General features: G+C 54.3%; 1 protein-coding gene across 1 annotated transcript; it reads right to left on the bottom strand.

Moving 5' to 3' along the window:
- Positions 1 to 685: 685 nt before the first annotated feature.
- Positions 686 to 3,696, bottom strand: LOC119091803 (achaete-scute homolog 1b). The gene is made up of 3 exons (XM_037214682.1): positions 2,849 to 3,696; positions 1,598 to 1,685; positions 686 to 1,220 (listed from the first exon to the last, which is right to left on the bottom strand). The coding sequence occupies exon 1, from the start codon at positions 3,605 to 3,607 to the stop codon at positions 2,873 to 2,875; it is 735 nt and encodes a 244-aa protein (XP_037070577.1). The 5' UTR covers positions 3,608 to 3,696; the 3' UTR covers positions 686 to 1,220; positions 1,598 to 1,685; positions 2,849 to 2,872.
- Between the last annotated feature and the right edge of the window lie 17,098 nt (positions 3,697 to 20,794).

Genomic DNA, 20,794 nt, shown 5'->3' with positions numbered 1-20,794 from the left:
GCAGTCTTTTCCATTTTGGAGCATACTTACAGCTATAAGTGAACTTGCTTTATCATATCCGATGCTTGCTTCAAGATCTTAAAACGTGAAACACTCCCTTTAACTGCGCATAATAACTGAACTCATGATGGTAAGAAACCAGGAGGTGAATGCCTTTCTTTTTTATTAATTATCTCTTGTTGCCACATTGGTAGCCGATTTTCGGAGGGACATCGTTTGCAAATTTATTTTATACCTGAGGACTGAAGCTGATTTGAGGGAATATCTGGACAAGCCTAAGACATGACTTGCATTTCGACGAGCAATCTATATTGGATACCAGCCTGGACACTTTCAAGTATGCGTTACGCCACACTCCTTACTGGCGTCACATGCTCGTGACGCGCGTTCAACGCACACAGGGTGTGCCATCCATCCATCCATCCAAACCATCCGTGTGGACAGCCCCTAAATGTTGTATAATATTTGCTATCAGTCTCTTTTCGGCATTTATTACGCGGCTCCAAAGTACTTGCGGAGAAGCTTGTCATTGCCTGCCAATGGCTCGAAAGCATTTAACGTTTTTCATCGTCGCTGCCACTCTTCGATTATATGCGTGTATAGTGCAAACACAACTTTCACTTTTGACGAGCACGGGATTTTTTAGGCTTCAACACAAAACATGGTCTCTATGAAAGCGGCGCTATAGCTGCTGCACATGTTTATTGCCTCCACTAACGACCAAACATTGTAGACATACGTATGCACAATGTACACTACGTATGACCAATGAACGCTACCACACTTACAAGCACTACAAATGTACAAATCAAGCTATAAAGTTACAAAATAACAACGGCTGTTGACGGCATTTGTCATAGAAAAATGGTCCACGAGTTCCACAGGCGCGGCAACGTCATTTCCAAACAACGACGTCATATTCGCTCTCAATAAAGAGATCCCATAAACAGCTAAAAGCTATCAAACAAGGCGTGTCGCCGCCCAGAAAAGGGCCAACAGCCGCCCTCGATCACAACGCGTCGGAATACAAATTGATATGAGCTTGAGCAGCTGATGCGCGCGCGTATAGCTATACAAGGCACTCTAGGACATGACGGTGGATCACATGGTTTGCCGTGGTCGCCGCGCCCCGGGTCGGTCACTGGACGTAAACCAAGCCGAGTTCACGTCTCTCGGGCTCGACTCCAGACGCCGCCAGGGCAGGAGCAGCTGATTGGCACCTGCCGGTGGAGAAACGCAGGTCAGACGACTTTTTATCGTGCGACACACCGAGATTAATGAATGTTGAGGCGAAGCCTTTTATCCCGAAAGGGGTGCTCCAATTACAGCCGATGCGATCTCGAGCTCCGGTAGCGGGACGCGCGCGCTGACGACACCGGAGCGGTCTGTCGGCCGGCCGCGCAGCCTCGGGCGGGCCGGTCCGGCGCCGGGGCGACTGCTGCCGACACCGGCGCGTGTCCCTCTGACAGGAACATGACGTCGAGTGTCGCCCAGCCCTCTCTAACGGTGCGCCGGAGAAGGTCCAGGCGACGGGCCGGATTACCGGCGAGGTATGCGGCGACGGCTGGCGCCAAAACACGCGGCGCCCGGAACTCACCGGCGATGACGCGGGCGCCGGCGGATGACAGATGACGAATGACGGCCGGGCGGCGGGCGGAACACAACGGCTTGACTAGAATCTCGACCTGCGGACAGAGGAGGCGAAGTGTCAGCATTGGAGGAAGACCGGCGCGGGCAGCTCGGCGCCGCGGCAAAAACGACGCGCAAAAAATCGTCGAATGGCGACGTCCGCGTGCACCACATTCACGGCGCCCCCGGCAAAAAACTTAAAACTTAAAGAGAGCTGGTTTCCCAGAAGGGCTTTGAGTGGAGGCGAGGGATTGCTGGGTCGCAAACAGACGGTCTCGCGCCGGCCGGTTCGTCCCGACTCGCTATTTTTGCCTCCCTCCTGTGAGAGCGCCCGGCGCGAATGAAAGGGAACCGGGAGCCTCAAAGGGGACAAAAGATCTTGATTAGAAAAACCGGAGGAACCGTGAAAAATGCGCGCCAGAGGCAGGTAGCCAGACAGGTATTTCTTGTGAGATTTACGATTCCGGCAATCTGAATGGCTCTCTCATATAAATCTGGCAGTGGATTTCGCGTGAAGTTGGGACAGTTTTAACATATTCCGAGCGGCCGCGATGATAAATGGGGCGCCGATTTCCAGCCTCCCGTCGCCAAACGCAGGCGCGCCGCCGAGTTATGCAAATGACGGCACCATGTCTGGCGACGCGTTGGCGCAGCGTCCGCGGCGGCTCGGCGGCTTCCGTCCGCGCGGCGGCGGCGGGGGCGCCCAGACGCGGGGAGGGGGCTGGCGGCACTTGTTAGCGCCACGGATCAGCGGCCAAGCGCGGCGGCCCTCGCCGCGGCTTCCTGGCCGCGCAGACAATGGTGCTGGCCGGCCAGGTAAATACGGGCCGATCGAACGGAAGCGGGGAGACGGCGCTCTCACGCCGCCGCCGGATACGCCGGCCCGACCAGCGACGGCGCCCGATAATCACGCGCTCTCGCGCCTCCACGGCCGGCGCCGCTTCCGAAACTCATCGCGACAAAAAACGCGCTTCCGATCCGGAGCCTCTTACACGCATGAGATGAAACGCGTGATTCTCAGACCTTGTACACAAATTAGACTATGGTTTGGTTAGATTCAGACACTTTGCAGGTAATAGTTTGGAGTGAAAAACATATCTGACAGGAAAAACAATGGTTTGCAAAAATAAAATATTCTAAGAAATACATTGAGCATCGTTTCTGGAGCATTTATGGTAGGCTACGCAGCATTGTTTGAAGGCCTGACGGCCCGCCTCACCTGCAGCCGCCGGAGATGGCCGTCTCATTGACTGGACTGCCACCAGGCGATGGCGTCCAGCAGCTCCTCGTCGGCCGCGCTCATGTTCTCCGTCTCCCCGAACGCGTCCTCCCTGAAGCCGCCAGCGCCGTACTGGTCGTAGCCGTCGTAGGCGGCGGGCGGCGGCGGCGCCGTGTCGGACGCGTACGAGGGCGCCGGCGACGAGGCGTCCGAGCACGGCGGCGAGATGTGCTGCGCCAGCAGGCCCGGCCGCGGTGCCTCGGTCGGCGACGCCAGGTAGAACGGCCGGTGGTCGGCGTAGCCACTGTCGCCGCTGCAAGCGCTGGCCGGCGTCAGCGTCTGCGGCGAGGGCTGGCAGGGCGGCGGCGGCAGAGGCGCCGCGGCCGCGTCGCTCTCGTCCAGCAGCGCCTGCAAATTCTGGATGTACTCGACGGCGCGCCGCAGCGTCTCCACCTTGCTCATCTTCTTGTTCTTGGCCGCGCTCGGGATGTGGTTGCGCAGCGCCGCGAAGCCGTGGTTGACCTGCTTGACGCGGTTGCGCTCGCGCGCGTTGCGCCGCAGCACGTTGGATGGCTGCGGCGGCGGGATGTAGGCCGAATAGCCGAGCCGGCGGCGGTTGGGGCGCGCCGGCTCCACCGGCCGCCGCTGCTGGCTCTTGAGCGCGGCCGTCACCTGCACCGTCGACGTGGTGAGCAGCACGCAGGCGCCGCTTAGCTTCTGCGGGCTCGGTCGGATTGGCACCACCCCCATCGCCGACATGCCGCCGGCAGCGAACGACGCGCAACTAAGGAGAACGAAACGAAAAGGGGCGGCGCACGCGCGCGGCGGGCGGCTCACGCTGGGGGCGGTTATCGAACGACTGGCCGGCGCCGCCGCCGCCCGGTCCTACTTGTACCCTAGCGCGCTAGGCCCCGCCCCCGGGCGCGCGCCCCGGCCCGTGCCGCGCGCGGGGACAGCGGAGGGGGAGGGGAGGCACCGCCCGCGGCGTCGGCCGGTAGCCGCCGCCACACGCGAGCGGGCAGAACGCGCCGCGAAGGCGGCGGTGGCGGGCGGCGCGCGTCGCGACGATGATATGGACACGTGCATTGGGGAGGAGTCATGGTTTGAGGGTGCAGTTCTGTGAGCCGTATGGAAAGGGACGGGACTCTGGAGGAGCTTGCTTCCCCTTAGCACATTCTAAGTGATCGTGAGGTCAAAGAGCGGGCAGCCTTACAGGTTTGGATCGGGATGAACGATATGCAAAGAGGATTTACCTTAGATCGTCCTGCGTCCTGTAATGGTAAACACTTTATTTCCATGATTTTTTATAACGAACAAACCCCAGAACCCCCAACACACTAAGTCATAGGCGTGGTCGTAGGCTCAAAAGACACAGGGGCCATAGACTGTCACTTGTCATGAAAATTTGTTGTTCATAACATTGCATGCCTGTAAAGGCCTTATTTTTAAAAGGAGAGGGCTCCTCCGGTTGCCTTTTAAGTCCTGCCTACTTTCCAGCGTTGGCCAGCTAGCTAATAAATACATTCAGCACACAGTGCGGTGGGACGAGTGAAGTCAGTGTTAGCAACTGAGCGGTCACCGGGTAAATCGTGGACACGGTGAGAAATTGTAGTAGCGTAATTAGCTGTCCGCTTTTTTTGGCTGCGGTGCCAAAGAGGCAGTGCACGACGAGTGTATCCGTGCGGGTACTCGGCATGATCATGGCCTTCACCTTCGTATGTAAATACAGTCACAGCGTGAATATTATGGTAATCAGAAGCGGTGCATGCAAAACATCTGTGAGGAAGCTACGTGCACTAGCAGGCTTGTGCAAGAACGTGTCAACAAAGCGACGCTGAGCTATTGGATTAAGACACGAGAGAGCCTTATTTAACCCACTAAGTGAAGGACACTACCACAAACACCGCCGCGCCTCGCTGTCTGCACGAGCTTCTTGGAAACACGATGCACATTTTCACAATGCACAATGCACACAACACATCATTTTCAACGAAGTTGATAGAAGCTTACAGAACGCGTGTGTGCTGTCTGGTCAACAAAAAAGGAAGAGGACAATGACGCTATCGCTGAAGACTTTTTGCCAGTGCAAAGGGTTTCACAGCTTTTCTGGGTCCCAGAAAACCTAGCACACCCAGGTTTTTAGCCTCAGTCTTAGGCCCAATAGTCATTTTCAGAGTCAAGTGGTGTCCCCACCCCACAGTCGCAAACCCCACACACCAACCCGCACAGGGAAGCCAGCCGAGAACCGAGCCAGACCCAGTCAAAGGAGGGTTTGGCCAGCCCGCTGACCTCCGACCCTCACGACGCGTCACTCGCATGACGTCACACCTGTGGGTCTGACTCCGCCGGACGATCGGCAGCGGCCGCAGCGGCGGTGGCAACCCGTATGGTGGCCGCGTCGTCGTCCGTGTTTAATCGTCCATCAAGCAGGCGCGGCGGTGCCGGCGGCGCCCGCATCGCCCGTATGGCGGCGTCCTCCGGGCGCGCCGCCACCGCCTGACCTTGCTCAGCGCGCGACAAGAGGGGCACAAGGTCGCTCGTGGAAAACCCGGCTGGTCCAGCGGTCTGCTGCTGAGCCGCGGCGGAGAAGGTCAGCAGGCTGACCGGTCGGCGGAGAGGTCAGCAGACTGAGCGGTCGGCGGAGAGGTCAGCAGACTGAGCGGTCGGCGGAGAGGTCAGCAGCCTGAACGGTCAGCGGAGAAGTCAGCGGACTGGACGATCGGCGGAGATGTCAGCAGACTGAGCGGTCAGCGGAGAAGTCAGCGGACTGGACGATCGGCGGAGAGGTCAGCAGACTGGACGGTCGGCGGAGAGGTCAGCAGGCTGAGCGGTGTTCTCAAGTTTTGCAGCTATGAACATGAGAGTTGAATCAAAAAACTTAAGCGCATTAGTTAAGCTAACTTTCCTAAGACTGTCCTCAGCACTAGACCACGCTTCAGTGCCTCAATCCCAAAACTGAAGAAAATGCCGTGCGAAATGTCAATGTTCTTTAAAGCACGGATACCACGCATTGAAGGTCATATTGCGATGGTCATTGGGTAGTTTTTCATGGGTCAGTTGCGGTCAAGACTGCTTCTGTTCGCCGTTTTGCAAAGCTCACAAAATTCACATCTTCCAGCAATTGCAATTACATGTTAGAGATGGACACCGCGTTTTACTACTAAATTCGTTATTCCGGTTTGAATAATTCAACGGTCATACATCAAAGCCTGTGCATCGTAGATCAGCGCTTTGATTGGGGCCTAATGCCCAAATATCATCTTAAGTTATAGTTAACATTCTGCTTACAGTGTTTCAGCACTCTCCCCAGATTCTTGGCATAGCTTGCATCGGCTTATTTGCATTGTTCACTGCCAGACATCCCCCGCTCTTGGTCGGCTTCGATGCACCCCATTTACATTTGTATCAAAGCCGCCGTACATGGCAACTGTTCCACTGTGTGGAACAAAAAAGCGCCATGCATCAATCCTACTCAGCGCTTGACAGTCGTGGCGTGGTGGCCCTCCAAACGAGACCGGCTCACAACTTAAATTAATAGCAGCGAACGTATGCATCTCAAAGACATCTGACTGAGTTACGCCGGCCGCCTCCGTCGTGACCGTCGGCCCCCCATCCATCACCGCCAGCTTCGTCCTCCTCGTGATGCAACTGATGCGCCGGCCGCCCCCCTGTGACGTCATTTGACGGGCCAGTCAGCTGGCGGAGGCTGCTGATGCGGCGAGAGGGACGCAGCTGGAGGCAAGCCTGTGCCGGGGGAGGGGGAGGGGTGTCGACAGTGTAATGGTAGACGCATCCGCGTTAACGCTTCGCGTCTGGGAAACCCGAGGTACGGAGTTCGATTCCCCGCCGTGCCCGCCCTTCCTGCCAGGGTGGGAGGCAGGCGACGCCATATGGCCTCAGCAGCGGAGTGCGTCGTTAAGCCCCAATAACACACACCCGTGCCGGGCTAGGGGGGTCGAGCGCCGCCGGTGACATTGACAGCTATAACTATGTGCCGACTATCGGGCTCGATAGGATCGCATTCCACTCCCTGTCGTCGGCAGGATCACGGTTGTATTTACATAGCCGAATGTCGCTCCTCTACACTAACGGAAGAATAATTGCTTCGCATCCGCCAGTGTGCCCTGCCGGTCAGGCTATTTGCGCCTGTCCGCCTGTCTCTTGCGTGTCTTCACGCCTGTCGAGCTTTTCATCCGTCTCCCTGTCCGCCGGTCTCCTTCGCTTCCTGTCTCCCCGTTGTCCTTCCCGTCCTCCTATCCTGCCTCCTCCTCCGTCTGCCTCCCAGTATGCCTGCCTCTGTCTGCCACCCCTCATGGATGCTCCCCCCCCCGCCCCGTCCCAGTCCGTCTGCCTCCCCGTATGCGTGCCCCCCAGTCCGTCTGTTTCCCGTTCCTCCTGTCTTTACGGTGACCATGAGCAGGTGATGGGAAGTGAAGAATCACCACGGAGGTATAATTTCCAGTTGTCCTCATTAAAAGACGTTTTCGGAATACATGATTTCTGACATTTAGACACACTTTATAAACGGCCAATGGTTAAAGGCAGCCTCAGTTCTAGCCCTTCTTCATACCCAGGATCCCCGAACTGGGCGAGCTCACAACAGGAGTAACGCCACGGATTTTGAGTGTGTGGGGGGGGGGGGGCGGGGGAGGAAAGGCGTATTTTCCAGAGACCTCCTGCACAGAATAGGGTTTTCTCACAAGGAGCCTTCTGGGCAATGTCATGTTCTAGGCGTAGGGTCAAGTGCCCTTTATCAAATTGTTGCATCTATCATATTCAAGTAAAAAAGCCAATAATTAAACAATACAGACTAGGGGTCTTCTGATTATGCAGCCAAGGACATCACCATCACAAAGCAGGGCCTCGTGTTCAAGAAAACGACATGATGCAAAGAGGGCCTCCTGACCCGGAACAGGATGTTCCTGATTCACATGAACGGGGTATCCAAATACAGCTAGGAGCCCACGTTATCGGAAAACGGGTCACCTTGATCCGGAACTGCGGTCATCCGATATATGAAAGGGCCTCCTGTTCCAGAAGTGAGGTGCCCTGAATATAAAGGGTGTCGCTCATCTTGGAACAGCGGCCTCCTAGTTTGTAACTCGGGCCTCATGATTCAGTAAAGGGGCCTCCTTGAACATGACATTGGGCCCACTGGTATAGAGAATGGGCTACCCTATTAATAAAGGTGACCTTTAATAAAAAACGAACCTCCTGGCGTCGGAAAGGATCCTCGTGAAATGTGCTATTTGGATGCTCTCATCACCAGGATCGACTTCCTCAGGTAACTGCGCTTCACGATGACCCCCTTCTTCGGTAACAGAGTAATCGTAATTGAATCGCAGAGGAAGTTGTTAGGAAATGGCTTAAACTGAACCTGAAGGAGTGTGAAATTTGCGGTTAAGCAGAAATAGAAAGTGGCATTATAAGCGCCTCACACAGGAAGAGGAAAGGAAAAAAGGAGAAAAACAGGAATAAGAGAAAGAAAAAAGAAAGGAAAGGAAACAGACCTGGAAGAAAATTTTGCAGTTGTTTGCTTATGCTACCTTGACACCAAGCAGTAGATTGGTACCTTTTGATCATCCGACATCTGTCAGCCTGTGCCCTTCTCCCGCCTCCTGCCGGGCCAGCTTTCCCTTTCCTTCCCCGTCCATCCCTTTTCCTGTCGTGATGTTCTCTGTCCGCCTGCCTCCCTGTTTTTATGTCTTCGTCTTTCCAGGCCCGTATGTTTTCTTATTCGCCTGTTTCCTATCCACGCATTTCTCTGTCCGCCTATCTCCCCGCCCGCCTGTACCCCTATCCGCCTGTCTTCCCGTTCTTCCACCCCATGTTCGCTCGTCTCCACGCACACCCGTCTTCCTGTCTTTCTGCCTCCCTGTCCTCCAGCCTTCTCTTCCTGACCCTTCTCCCTGGTGGCCTCCCTCCCTGTCCGCCTGCAGCCCTGTCCGCTGTTCTCCCTTTCCGTCCTACTCCCTGTGCTGCTCGCTTGTCTTCATCCAGGCCTGTCTCCCTGTCCGCCTGCTACCTTATCCGTCTGCTTCGCTGTCCCGTGTCCCTGCCCTCCTGATCCGCTCCCTGTTGCCCCCCCCCCCCCCCCCCCCCAGGAAGGCGGTCGGTGCTTCTGACAGACGGCCGCCGGTAGCCGGCCGCCGCTCGAGCCCTCGTGTGCGGCCGCCCACCGCGCCGTCCGAGCACGTCACCTCAGTCACCCTGCGATTGGCAGTTCCATCGGCTATCTGAACGGCACACGCCAAGCTGCAGGCGGAGGTAACCGATGTCTGGCGCCGCGGGCAGGTCCAGAGCAAAAGGCTGCTGCACTAAATGGCGTCGGAGCTGGATCAGGGTCAGATGGAGATGTGCCATGTGTTTGTTTAGCGTTTTGACCCTGGGGTTTGCCAGGCGTGTTGTAATGCGAAGGTGATGGTGTGCCTCACGGCGATAGCTGTCAGAGATCGGAACCCCGGTTACAAACGGCTTATTGCGTAACGATTGGGCGTGCATGGTGCTAATAACTCCGGTCCAATGGACCCGTCTGACTGCAGGTGTATAAACGAAGCGACGCTGAAGGTATCTTAGGTATATGTATCGCACTGATGTGCATCGCTCTGGGCAGACGCGACGCCCGAGCTCGGTGTTGCTTCGCTCCGCCGGCGGACCAAGCGAGCGCCGCTCGTGGGGGGCGTCGACAGGTGACCACAGACTCACATAATAGAGATCGCAGCGGCACAACACATTCACACTGGACATGACTCACGGGAGCTAGAGGCGCGGTATTGCCGATCATTAAGAATTTCACTTACCGTGACGGGCATCTTTTATAACATCACGCGGGATACGCTGGCTTCAAGTGTATCTTTTGTAGCACCACGCAGGGTACTCTGGCTTTGGGTGTATCTTTTGAAGTACGCGCATGGTGCTCTGGCTTCGGGCATATCTTCATAGCAGCATGCACGGTACTCTAGCTTCGGGTGCATCTTTTATGGTACCGCGCAGGGTACTCTAGCTTCGGGTGTATATTTTATAGCACCACGCAGGGTGCTCTGGATCCCCGTCTTGCGACGTCCATACTGTCAGCCCTCCTGGCGTTGGCAGATGCAACACAGATTCACTTACCGGCGTGTTTCGGATGATGCGGTTCAGTTTCTTTTCACATCCACCAGCTGCGGGACCTGCCTGTTGATCACTTAGCCAACTGCTAAGAGTATGACAGAATAATTCAACGCGTGTTCGCGGACATTTTACGTACTGAATCGAAATGCCTGCTTTCTCTTAATACCAGCTCAGATCATTTGTCATTGCCGTTAAATGTGCTTCTTTGGCATGCCTACATTCCTTGCATGTAAAATCTCGAAACAGTCTGCAGCGCCTGTGGAGTTGTTACGAACGCGTCCAGAAATGGACGTTCTCAACACACTGCAGTGAGTTTTCAGGTTAACAACGCACCTCAGTATCAGCATCGACATTTCGTGCCAAGTGGCTGTGTGTACGCATCGATGGCTCCCAGTCCCGAGGCTGATAGTATGCGTACGAGGTGAGCAGCAGCGCATGCGTCTCTACATGAAGCGCTGCCCCGTGACGAGCGTCTCTACATGAAGCGCTGCCCCGTGACGAGCGTCTCTACATGAAGCGCTGCCCCGTGACGAGCGTCTCTACATGAAGCGCTGCCCCGTGACGAGCGTCTCTACATGAAGCGCTGCCCCGTGACGAGCGTCTCTACATGAAGCGCAGCCCCGTGACGAGCGTCTCTACATGAAGTGCAGCCCCGTGACGAGCGTCTCTACATGAAGTGCAGCCCCGTGACGAGCGTCTCTACATGAAGCGCAGCCCCGTGACGAGCGTCTCTACATGAAGCGCTGCCCCGTGACGAGCGTCTCTACATGAACGCAGCCCCGTGACGAGCGTCTCTACATGAAGCGCTGCCCCGTGACGAGCACTGCCGCGTCCGGAGCTCTCCCAATGGGCCAAATTACCGGCCCAATTTCCTTCGGAAGGCCGCCTGTCCATTTTCGCGGCCTGTTGCGTCACTTCCACGTGTGGTGGTTGTCCGTGCGCCTCGCGCTGTAATTGCCGTGCGTGCAAGATCTGCCGTTCGCCTCGCGCCGCAGACGCCGGGTGACGAATGGCCGCACTCGCCGCGGCCCGGCGTGCGGCGGCCGTGAACAACCTGTCCCCCCGCACCCCTCCGCTGCGCCAGATGGCCCCCCGACGGCCGCGCACGCATCTGCCGCGCCAAAAACTGCCGCGGCAGGTAGGCAACAGGTGAGGGCGGCCCTCGGCGGCGGCGCGCCGCCCGCCGGCGACGCTCGTTAATTACCGCCGACTTGAGGAGATAAACGCGCGGATGCGTCTCGGCGGCTGGCGACGCGGGCCGCATCTCGGCCAGCAGGGCACGAAGTCCAGGGAGCGTATGCCGGGATAAGGTGGGAGAGGAAGGAGAGCGGCGAGGGTAGAAGTCGGCTGCGATGTTTGTGTTTGAGTGAGGTGGCGTGGAGGGGTGGTCGCAACTGCGATGCGTCGCGACGCGACGCAAAAGACTGGATCTTGCGAAATCGCAGTGTCAAGACCCTAAGGCTTTCTTGCAATCCAGACAATATTTTATAACTTCATCACATTGCCTACAATGCTGCATCAAAATGTGTTCCACACTTTATATTTTACTGCACCAGCAAGCTGTCTTAAACTAGTCCTAATTCGATATAAATCCTCAGTTTCCTGCATAACACCACTATTCACAAATCCCCAGCACGTCTTTCCAGCGCCGCAAGCCTCCAAGCCCTCCCCACGTGTCGTCATTCCCCACCACCGGCCTCTCTGGCCGGTCCGGCGACGCCGAGCCGGCGTCACCGCCAGTGGCGTCTCTGTGGCGGACCGGCCCAGTTCGTCACCTGCCGCCCCCCCCCCTCCCCCTCGACCGGCACAGGTAGGCGACACACGCCGGCTCCAGGTGCTGCCGGCGGGGGGCGTCGGGGGAGGGGGAGGGCGCCCCTCCCCCGGCAGGTGACACGGCCCCAGAATGCCGGTAGATAAAGACCGCGCGTGCCGCTGCAGCGGATTTTGATTTATGTATAACATTGCGTTTGTGTCTATGTATGTATGTGTGTTTGTGTGTTTGTCTGTGCATATGTATATGAAGGAAAGTGATTATGCAGTAAACAGGTAGCACCTGCCCCGGGACGTCAGGGGAAGCGACCCTCATTCGTCGCTGGCAGGACCGCTGCGTTCTGTCAAGACGCTGTCGCAAACCCGACGCGGGTCGGAGGCTTCCTCTGCCATGTCGATTGTGCATTTAAGTCAACTGATATGTATATATACATACATACATATATATATATATATATATATATATATATATATATATATATTTGACCACACTTCATGCAGAAAACAGAGACAGCACACCACTACATGTCTACATACACCGCTGTTTTCTGCATGAAGTAGTGGATGGAGTAAAATCGTTGAGAGGCTACTTTGGTGTAAGTACGCAGACACTTCAATAATGTGTGTATTAAAACCAGGCTTACTATAAAATGCAGCGAGCCTCCAAGTGTTCGTGCATTTGTGACATGTTAAGGCAATGCGTCATATCAAACTCATTTTCCGGCATCATTGCGGATTGCCAGGATCACATCAGTCCAGAAAATTTAGCTTTTAAGAAAAAATTATCTGCTTCGATAACTTTTATTGACATTCAGTACAAGGGAGTGTATGTACTGAATAGAAGCAAGAAAGGCCTTGGGCTCCTTTTTGGGGGCGATAAATGCATTGGTTGTTCTTTCGTTGAAAGAAAAGACTTTTCGTGTCAGTGGGGCCTTTTGCTTTGGCCGCCTGATAGCACCGCTTGATGACGTCATAAAATGACACCCTGCGCATGGAAAGTGATAATTTCCAACATGGCAATGTTTCGACTCATTTGGCTTCAGATAAAAAGGGGTGCCGTGCTTATCATGTGCGTAATCTACGTGCCCCCCCCCCCCCAATCCCTCAACTCCTATGAACTCTTCGATCACACCAGAAGTCCTTATTTCATATTCCCGCGCTTTTTCAGGAACAAAATCGGAATAACCTCGTTTTGCCGGCTGCCATCTCACTTGGTGCACCTCCGCCAGCGAGCGCCGTGCGCTGCGCATTCTGGCCATACTCCACACATCCCGCATTCTCGAGACTCCGCCCAGTCGAGCTCGGCTGACCCAGTCGGCTCCCTAAGAAGTCGGCGCGCGCGGCTGGCACAGCCCCCACATGAATAAAACATTGCACCGCGCCGGCGCGCGCGCGCGCCGCCGTCTCCACCAATCAGCACGCCGCTCCCCCGCCTCAATTACGTGCGCACGCCTCCGCCGGCGGGCTGCGCGCATGCGTAATGAGGCCTCACGCACAGCGGCGCCGGCATCAGATGACGCGGCTGCGCCGAGATGATGCGCCGCACGTAATAAGAGCGTGTGCCGTAATGAAGTCATTAAGGTGCCGGCGGAGGGCGCGTGACCGTGGTGCTTAGCTGAGGTTATCGGTGCCGGCAGGGCACGCGCCGAGGCGGCCGTCGGCACAGGCCGAGTCCACTCTCGTTACGGGCGATGTGGCGGAGGCGCGGCGGCAGGGGCACGCGCCGAGGCGGCCGTCGGCGCAGGCCGAGTCCACTCTCGTTACGGGCGATGTGGCGGAGACGCGGCGGCAGGGGCACGCGCCGAGGCGGCCGTCGGCGCAGGCCGAGTCCACTCTCGTTACGGGCGATGTGGCGGAGACGCGGCGGCCGACGTCGCCAGTGTCAGCTCCAGGTGCGCCGGCCGAAGGCCCGCGCCGCAGACGCCGGCTCTGTACGGTTTGAATTTGTATCTTTGGTGATCTAAGCGCTCAGGCGGCGAGAAACGACGCTTGGAAGACAGGCATGAAGGAGCGTAGGAACAAAAAAACCCGTACGAGTTCGGCGTCCCCGAACGAGGGTAGGCGATTGACATCATTAAGGGTAATAACAAGACTCAGGAAACGATGGTTACGAGGATTACCCGATATTACATCATACATCGGTTTGCTGCTTTCGAAACCCCTATAAAAAGTATTAATGTTAATGTGAGTGATGGATTTGAGTAGCGAATGCAGATAAGATCGGGCTCAGTACTGATAAGCTGGCTGACTCATTTCAGAAATGTGTGTCCCTTCTGGCTCATTTTCCCCAGTATTTCAATCGTTGACCGATTTCGCCCAACTGCTTTAAACATCGCCTGAGGGCACTGACGCAGCATGAAGATAGCTGATAGTAATGCGGGCGTCAGTCCTTAGTAATTGTTACCCATAGAGCCTTGCTAATATAGGCTTTTCAAATGCTCATGATGGGTATCGTAGTATTTCTGCGCAGTAGGGTACGATGGATTGGATTCCTGTCATGCGTCTAGAAACAATCCAAATGACATAAGTCTAACCTGACGCGTGTCGTGACGTATCAAAAAGTACGTAGTCTCACGAAAGGCAGTCAGCGTGTGAAGCAGCTTGGCTCAAAATATAATTTAACACTAAGCTTCTCTCAGTTTTCTAGTTGTGGAACTCTAGCTGTAGAACTAGTGCGGATAGCATATTTATGCAAGCAGTCATCCATCATAAGGCTTAAAAATCTGGCAAGCGTGGACCTTCCACCTGAAATGTCACCTCAAGCACGAGGTGTTCTCACATGCGGTCAAGTTAAGATATGCTTACCCTCACCCAATTAGCGGAACTAAGAAATCCCGACCACGGTTTACACAGAGCAACTTCCGGTCGGTTTAAGCACGGTGCTAAAATTCTGAGTACCTAAGTTCATGCAATTTTTACATGATATATAAGTTTAAAGTTTCTGGCTTTAACGATTTATTATCTATGACTTATCTATCATAGGCATGCCGGTGATGTTCTGCTCAAAAGTGACAAATTACGCCTATTTCTCGCATAATTTTTCCAATAGAGGTTTCTTAGGCTGTTTTTGGAACTCATTGCCTTTGCAATGTCAGGTCATCCAATATCAAGTTTGACCAAGGTTTACCCTTTATGACCATATTTCACCGTTTGAAGGTCTTTGATTAAGCTTTTAAGCTAGGCACTTAAAAGCTCCAAGAGGCCTTTCTAACATTGCCTTGCCCTGTGACATGGCTCGTTTAGCCCTTGATATAACTGGATGGGGCAATGCAATAACAGCCTCCACCCCGTTGGGTTGACATGTCGTATTGCAGGTGACATCTGCCGATGCGAACTGGTGTCCATCTGATCAAATTTTCCAAGGAATGCTCAACGTGTTTTTGTATCGTTGTAGCGTGCTCTGTTCTTGAGACAACAGGATAGGTCTACCACGTGTCAATTTTGCTACTATGATCTAATGTGACCTGTTAAAACGTCATATTCACCATTATTCGTTTACACCTGTTCGATACAGTTTGCCTATAGCTTCCTAATATCGTTTTTCTCGTGGCTGTAGCTTGCTTATTTTTGAAAGCTGGGAAGGGGGGGTTTCTGCCAGCCCACCCCCGTGAAGCGGGAGATGGACATTTCCGTGGGGCGAGCGTTAAGAAGCGGACACTGAGGAAATTACGCAAGTCTATATATATATATATATATATATATATATATATATATATATATACAGGCCTGCATTTACAGGCCTATTCTCTTGGACGGACGAAGTTGACAAGTATTTCCTTCTTCTAAGCAAGTCAAGCTATACGGTCCAAGTCAGGCCCGCTGACAGGTGAACGGCATGCCCAGGCACCAGTGATGCGTATGGACGGCGCACAAACATCACAGTTTTCTTGTTTTGTTGATAACAGGTCAATGAAATATATTCAAACTGTGAATTGGGCATATTTTTGACTGATTTGATCTCCTGATTCTGATATATTTGATACTGATTTGAGCTCTCAATTAGTTACGTTTACTGACCTTCCCATTCAGCGATGATCTTTCCCGGATAGATTCTGCCAGCCTCATGGGGAAAGACCGCATGCATCATGATAAATTGATACGATACATCACAATGTCATGTAATGATACCAAAGAGCGCTTCGGCTGCTTGGGCCATTTTGCGCTCTTGCCATGTTTTGCTTGCTCTATGGTTTCATGACACTATTGACGCATGCAAACTACGTAAATAATCTCCGCAAATGAAAACCGGAGCACACCGTAGAGCTCAATATCTGGGCATTTCCTGATCAGTAAATTCAACGTAGGCGCGCGTCTAAGGCATTGGCGTCCCTCGCCACCTCGACGCACTCATTCAACCGGTACATGCTTGGCAGTCAGCATCTCGCCACACTTATAAAATGTTGGGGGGGGGGGGGCTTCTGCAGTTTTGCCTAGTCGGATGGAGTGCGCGCTGCATATGTGACAGATGCGTGAACCCATCAGCACCACCCCTTTCTTCCGGGATTTACGGAGAGGGAGGATGACCAGCGATAAATTTTTGATTGGACGATTTTATGCTTGTTTTGGTCCCTCTCTCGAGCCCACCTCCTTTGCCATTTGCTCTCGACGTACTGCTTAGATGACGCACACCTATAACGTAAGTGCCACTGGCACAAGCTCACAAAGCGTCGTCAGACGGCACCCTTCGGTTCTGTTCGCTGGTTAGCCGTCTCGTTTCCGGCCAGACCGACGTGGCTAGGGCTCCACACCAGTGTTACCACCGCTCGCTCTGCCGCAGGTTGGTGAGTTCTCCTATGATTAACTGTAGTAGATTATGATTAACTGTCTACGGTGCACGTGTTCAAAAAAACCCATGTACTTAATGCATCTGCACATTAGTCTTATTTACGCTGGGAGGGCACACACGGCTAGCACGATTTCTCCATGCATAAGGCATTCGAAGTTGGACCACTTGCCAGCTTCGGCCGCCACGTGTGCTCTCAAGATGGCTATAGAATGAAGGCAGCTGTGCTCCTCGATGTATTATATGCGAGGTGCAGTCCAAAAGTAACAGCTGATATGGTTTTAAAAAAAATTGTTAGTGCAGGAGGGAGGAGCTTCCCCTAATCTTAGCATGGTCTTACTTCTTCGCCACACAGCATGATCATCGCGTCACCCAGCTCCGATAGCTCGGTAGAAACTCTTCCCTGGAGGTATGTTTCTACCACTGAAAAATGGCGACTCCACGCGCTGTCCGGGACGACCGGCGGCATCCGCTGAGGCAGCCATACGGATTTTCGAACAGCCAGAAGTCTGCCGGGACCAGTTCTGAAGAGGTTTTGCGCGGGCGCGGGCTGGTCTTGATGCACTACCCGAGAAGGAATCTCTTTGTGTCGCATGCCTTTTGGGGGTGGAGCATTGCCCTTGAGAACCATCAAGTGGTTGTTGGCCATCCTGGGCCGCTTCTGCCTAATCGCATTCAGCAGCTCTTTCTGGACTAGATATTCGCAGTACTGCAAAGTGGTGCTAGAGCCCCTCGGAGCTGGATGCTCGAATACTTGCGTATGTACATGTGTACATACACATGGAACCACCTGGCAAAGACTCACCCCGGGTAATCCGGCACCTGCAAAAAATAACTGAACACAGCAGCTGCGTGGCTGGTATGCATACCACACTCCGAGATCGATCCGTGGGTCGATCCACGGATCGATGAGCCTGAATGTGCGGATAGTCGATTTAAGTGGGGACACGTGGTCACCTGCAACGCTTTCCAACGGTTCCATCTCGCTGAAATGGCGTTGTTTCAGACAGAAAGACTGGTTGCCTTGCCTGCGGTCTAGCTGCGTATGCCGTGTTCCTTCGCCTTGCCACGTTGCTTAGAAGTGTTCCGAGTAACCTCTGCTCAATACCAAATGCTCGCATCGCCAGCGGCAGGCAAAACAAATAGCGAGACAAAACGGCACAAGACGATGACAGGGTGTCATGCGGATAGACAAGGCGAAGTGTGTCGTTTTCCCGGCGGTTGGCTATATATGCCAGGCCTCCATGCGCACCATGGCGGCTCCTTCACCAACCAGCCGTGCAGAGGGCAGAGCCCTGCCAGGTCTGTCGCTCTGAGGTCATGTCAGCCCGGGAGCGAAGCCGCGTGAGCAGCCTGAACAGCAGAGGCCGCACAGCGCGTGCTGGTCCGCTTGTCATAAATCAGAGAACACAACAGACCTGTTGGAAATAATTTATCACAGCCGCCCTCGGACGCTGGTTCCGGACCGGGGCGATGATGGCACAGAAATCATCTGATGGATAAGCCTCATTACCGGCGAAAATAAATGCTATTATCGATCTCGGGAGTCGGCCAGAGCGGCGGCGGTCATAGCTGCACCCCTCTCACTGTTTGCGCCCCCTCCGGGCCTTCGCGGGCGCACTGCAGGGAAATTGGCGCCGCATCCTGTTTTCCGGCCGTTAATCATTACCGATAGGTCGCTCCGTTTCCTGCGTAATCCTTTGCCCGTGCGCTGCGAGGGTCAGGTATCCCGGTAATTGGTAATCCCTACGCCGGTAACGCACAGAGGCGGTCCACGCGAGATGGAACGAATCGGAGATCAATGTTCGCAGTCCTAACCGTGTCGATGTGTCGGTACCAAGGGCGGCGTTACTGGCGGTTGCGGGAAAATCACTTTGGGCTTATTTTCGCCATGCAACTGCATGGGTGTTGTGTTGACTGGCATGAAAGTTGTTGGAACGCCCTCTCCCCCACACACAGTAATGTTGCGCCTTCTCTTTGCCATACATTTAAGGGTGGGTGGCAGCTGTTTACGTATGATGTTTTTATTTCGAGCCCTTGGTCACACAATGACGATTTTTGTTTACTTCAACTCCCCACATTGTTGAAACCGATCCCTTCGTGGAGCCAATATAATTTCTATAGCATGCTTTCTAAATGTAGCACTCTCGTACCTGTATCAGCGGAATGCGTTGCCACGAGGCTGGACCTGGGTGGGAAATCAATTTTTTCACAACATGAAACCAGCTTAAGTGATGTTAAGGTATTGTCACATACGCAAAGGAACAGGTTGCGGCTTGGAAAACATGGCGTTTCCAGCCCTCCGTTTGATTGGCTTGTATTCAAGGACACAACCTGCGAATAATGTTATGTGCGTGAAAGGAAACAGAACGGCTTAACTAATCCAAGGTATTGTAGTTTGTTTAACACCCCACTTTTGTGACCAATTGTACACTGCCAAAACAAGAGTGAAATCCGCCCATTAGCAGATTGTTTTTCAGGCAGATTGCAAGCACTTAACTATCTGGTGGCTGGACGTGATACAGGGACCTCACTCATCGCTATCAACCAATGAAATCATGTCTTGCAACTCGCGATGTGGAATCAGCGCAGGTCGGCATTCCTCCGTTTGTTCTAAATGCTGGAAGGTAGCCGTGTTAACGTACGAGCACTTAAATCACGACACGTATCGCCAGCATCAGACGTTTCTCTAAACCTCTGTAGATACCTCTGAGTTGTATGACAGAAAAGGTCGTCAGTTAAAGGAGATATGCCTGATTCATTCGAAATATTCCATGGGCAGTTCAGGGCATTCGACATCCGCAAAATTATTTACAACCGCCTTAACTATGTATCGGGACATGTGAAATGGTACGAGTAATGGAGCGACTGAGGCACATTAGCACCGAAAAACTCACAGTCTCAGGGGCCTGCTATTTGAAGCAGTTATTATCTCTGGCGTTGTTTTAGATGTCGGGCGATAAAGGGGTACAAGAACTCCGACACAAAAAAAAACGAAAGAAGAATTCCACATTCCGTCCTGTGGGTTGGTATATGCGCTCCATAAAAACCAGTAATGAGATGACGCACCAGTCCGTCTCCGCCGATTCCATCGCAGCTGATAACCGAATCTATCTCAGACCACTTCTGCCTCTCTAAGTCCATGGTATCGCTAATTGTCGGGACGCTAAACACTGCCGAAATATTTCAAACGGTGAAGAATACGACCGCTCCCACACTCTGCGCCAAGCCTGCCGATAAAAGCCAATTCAGTGTTATCGCAGTACAAAATACCAATATCGGACGTGCGTCCTGTGCCTGACCACGCCTTGCGTTCACGGCTCGCTTATACGGTGGACGACCGCTTCACTTATCGCAGGCCTGTCGTCACAGAACATTCCGCGTGGCTCACCTTTCGACCTGAGTGGCGTACGGACCAGTGCCACTCCAGTGAAGAGCAAGCGATGGCTACAGGGGATGACGTTTAGGTGAGGGCTGGAGGCTATTCCAAGCTTTAGTCTAAAGAGGTACTGGCTTCACTTTCTTCTAGAGCGTTTGAACACCTCGCACGACCTCGCCCTGCCAGCCACCTGCGCGTGGCGTGCGCGCCGTGACTTGCCCTCCCCCGCCGCCCGGCGCCCCCCACATGGCGAGCGCGACGTGCTCCACACGCGCCTGGAGCAGCCGCTGCCCTTCCGTGTCGCTCCTCAGCTCGGCCCCCGATCGGCCCGCAAATACACATTATCGGCGCCCTGGCCGACGATCGGGAGGCCCGCGCCGGCCCAATTCGGCATCATTAGCCAGATGGGCATCGAGCGCGCACGTCGCGTTGCGGCTAGTCGGCGGCGGCGGGCACAGGTTACCGGGCCGGCCGCGGCATATGGCGGCCGCACCGAGACATGCGGAAATCAAAACAGCTCCCCCCGTCGTGGCTGTGTATCTTCCTGGTTGGCCGTTGCCCTCAGCGGCAGACGGGTTGCCATTATGGAGAGCGAGCCATGCGACAAAGCTCAACTATAACAAGTTGTTTGCTTCCTGGTTTGGGCGCCCCTGGCAGGGGCGGCACGGGAGAGTATAATGCCGGGCTATTTGCGGGGGAATAACTGGGTCAGAAAGACTTGCGCTTTCAGCGGCTCGGGGCGGCCGGCGGCGGCTCAGAGAATGAAACTGGGGCTCCGCTGCACCCTTCAAAGGAATGTTTTGCGCCTGTCTTCCGCCGGGCCGCTCCAGAACGCACGGAAAAAACACATCGCTGTCAGAGGAACGGCTTGGGATATTCGATATTCGTGTATGATAATGATCGC

The sequence above is a fragment of the Pollicipes pollicipes genome, unplaced genomic scaffold (genome assembly GCF_011947565.3).
Source record: "Pollicipes pollicipes isolate AB1234 unplaced genomic scaffold, Ppol_2.1 Scaffold_3447;HRSCAF=4054_pilon_pilon_pilon, whole genome shotgun sequence".
Classification (NCBI taxonomy): Eukaryota; Metazoa; Arthropoda; class Thecostraca; order Pollicipedomorpha; family Pollicipedidae; genus Pollicipes; species Pollicipes pollicipes.
The sequence above is the reverse complement of the archived record's forward strand: the minus strand, read 5'-3'. Positions and strand labels throughout refer to the sequence as shown.